This window comes from Gekko japonicus, unplaced genomic scaffold (genome assembly GCF_001447785.1).
Source record: "Gekko japonicus isolate JY-2015 unplaced genomic scaffold, Gekko_japonicus_V1.1 scaffold1736, whole genome shotgun sequence".
Lineage (NCBI taxonomy): Eukaryota > Metazoa > Chordata > Lepidosauria > Squamata > Gekkonidae > Gekko > Gekko japonicus.
Genome location: NW_015170333.1, coordinates 54,859 through 57,640, shown reverse-complemented (window position 1 = coordinate 57,640; position 2,782 = coordinate 54,859). Strand labels below are relative to the sequence as shown.

The 2,782-nt window shown below is 54.1% G+C and overlaps 1 protein-coding gene across 1 annotated transcript in view; it reads right to left on the bottom strand.

Moving 5' to 3' along the window:
- The window catches only part of LOC107116250 (tribbles homolog 1-like), a 14,692-nt gene extending 12,119 nt beyond the window's left edge, over positions 1-2,573 (bottom strand). The window contains exons 1-2 of the mRNA XM_015418143.1: positions 2,461-2,573; positions 183-329 (exon numbers count right to left, since the gene is read on the bottom strand). Of these exons, the coding sequence (XP_015273629.1) occupies positions 183-329; positions 2,461-2,573 (260 nt within the window). The remainder of the gene's footprint in view (positions 1-182; positions 330-2,460) is intronic.
- Positions 2,574-2,782: the final 209 nt, after the last annotated feature.

Sequence of the window (2,782 nt, the reverse complement as noted above, 5' to 3'; positions counted from 1 at the left end):
CCTCCCCCCTGCCTGCTTTGCCTTCCTGCCTTCACTTCCCCGGTGCGGAGCAGGAGCAGCAGCAGCCCGCCCGGCTCTCCGCACCATCTGCCGGCGCGCCCGCCCAACTCCGGGGAGCTCTTCCAAGTGGGCCGTGACGCAAGGGAAGTGGGCGGGGACCGCGCGGAGCCCCGCCCCCTCGCTCCTTGGCGGCCGCGGCCTCATTCAGGAGCTGGCGGCGGGAGGGGAGGCCCGGCCGAGTAGTCTCCGGGCCGTTCCACTCGATGGGCAGGGGGGTTCGGGAGAGGAGCGCTCTGAGCGCCCTCAAGCCCCGGTCGAAGGCCAGCCAACTGCGGGAGAAGGGGGCAAGGCACTTGCAAGGGAGGGGGTCGCAAAAGTATCGGTTCTCTCCCCCCTCTGTGGTTCCAGTGGATAGAGCATTCCCTCCCTTCCACACACCCCCCCCATGCACCGGGCGGCTGCTGCGTTTTAGCTCTAGGTTTTTGCGGGGAGACAGGTGCAGAGCGTGGCAACCAAGGGGTTAAGCCACGGGGATTCGAACCCACGACTCTGCTGCTTTCTGCTGAGTCAGATCTCTGGTCGCTCAAGGTCGGGACTGTCTGCTCTGGCTGGCGCTCCAGGATTTCCTTTTATTTGCATTGCCTGCTTTCTGCCTGGTCCCTTTAACTGGAGAGTCCAGGGAGCCAACCTGGAACTGTGGCCATGCAGAACCGTAGAGAAGAAGAAGAGGTTGGATTTATACCCCGCCCTTCTCTACCCGAAGGAGTCTCAGAGCAGCTTACACTCTCCAGTCCCACGACAGACACTCTGTGAGGTAGGTGGGGCTGAGAGAGCTTGTGACTGACCCAAGGTCACACCAGCGGCTGTGTGTAGGGGAGATAGGAATCAAACCCAGTTCTCCCAGATTAGAGTCCACACTCGGTCCTAACCACTACACCATACTGGCTCTCAGAGCTGGAAAGGAGCCCAAGGGTCATCTAGATCAACTCCTTGCATAATGCAGGAAATCTACAGCTACCTCCCGTCCAATGTACCCTCTAAGCTGTGGAGGCTTGTGAGCAAAAATTCTACTTTGTGAGCTACTGGCATTAAAGTTGTGAGCGAGTGATTTGGCTACTGCATGAATTAGTTTGCTCTGGAGCCATCCTGCCTGAGCTAAGGCAAAACTGTGTGAGCCGAAGGCTAAAAAGCTGTGAGCTAGCTCACACTAACTCAGCTTAGAGGGAACACTCCGTCCTAACCACTACACCAAACTGGCTCTCAGAGCTGGAATGGAGCCCAAAGGTCATCTAGATCAACTCCTTGCATAATGCAGGAAATTCACAGCTACCTCCCGTCCAATGTACCCTCTAAGCTGTGGAGTTTTGTGAGCAAAAATTCTACTTTGTGAGCTACTGGCATTAAAGTTGTGAGCGAGTGATTTGCCTGCTGCATAAATTAGCTTGTTCTGGAGCCATGTTTCCTGAGCTAAGACAAAAATGTGAGAGCCAGAGGCTAAATAGCTGAGCTAGCTCACACTAACTCAGCTTAGAGGGAACAGTGCTCCCGTCCCATCCCCCGCCCCCTGCTCTATGCTCAAAGGAAGGCCAAAACCACCAGGATCTCTAGGCCACAAGAGCTGAGCTGTGGCTCATCCCTTTCTGCCCTCCCTCTTCCAGTCTGCCCAAATGATCACATCACCTACCTACTGCCTGGTCCTCTTGAGCTGGAGATGCCAGAGATTGAACACGGGACCTTCTAGACATAAAGCAGAGGCTCTGCCACTGAGCCACAGCCCCTTCCTCCCAATGCTTCGGCTCACTGACCCCACAGCCCCTCTCCAGAAAGAAATCTAGGGGTGAAGTGGCCTTCCATTCAGACCATTCGTCTGTCAAAGCTCTGAACTGGCAACTGTGACTGGCCGCAGGGCTCCAAGGTCTCTCACCTTACCTACTACTTTTGATTGGTGATGTCGGGGATTGAACCTGGGACTTTCTGCGTGCAAAGCAGGTGTTCTACCACTGGGCCATGGCCCCTTTCCAGACCAAATGGACGGGTGGGCAGGGTACAAATGGAATAAGCAAGTTTGGACTGATGGTTAAAGCAAACCCTTGGATTCCATTCTTCCCCCCCCCCCCCCATTTTATTTATGGTCTGAGTTGTAGCTCCTCCGTCCAGCTGTCTGGTGGTGATTCTGACATGCCTCAGACACCAGGACGAGGCAGAACATTTAATAATGAGGCCGTATTCCTTGATTGGCATTACACATCGATTTAAATACAAAAACTGATTGGTGCGCCCCAAGTGAAAACGCCCTCTGTATTTATTCAGCACGGCACTCGAAGCAGAGTGTCTCCTTGCTGATAATAACAATTGCACGAGAGCGATGGGACGCATTGAAATAACTCCTCATTTGCACTGCATTCTTGAATCGCTCGGGATAATAAAAAATGAGCTGCAGGGAAACTGGAATTGAGTTACCAAGTGCTCTGCCGGCAGACGGTCGGGCCAACACATATTAAGTAGTGGTAGTTCGGCAAGCTCGAAAGTACCACAGCTGTCTTCCAGCAGGAAGATGACAAAAAGCACAACATGTTGCTGTTCACACACACACAGAGACAGACAGATCTTTCGTAAGGCAGAGGCTTAGATAGCAAGCGATTCACAGGGTGGTTCAGCATCCACATGCTCGGTTAGTGTGTGACTCCAGTGGTGCAATCGGCCTGCACCATCTGGCCCTCCTGGTGGCAGATTTATGGCTTGAGGTTGCCATCTGCAGAATATGGGCCCTGCTGCAAGAGCA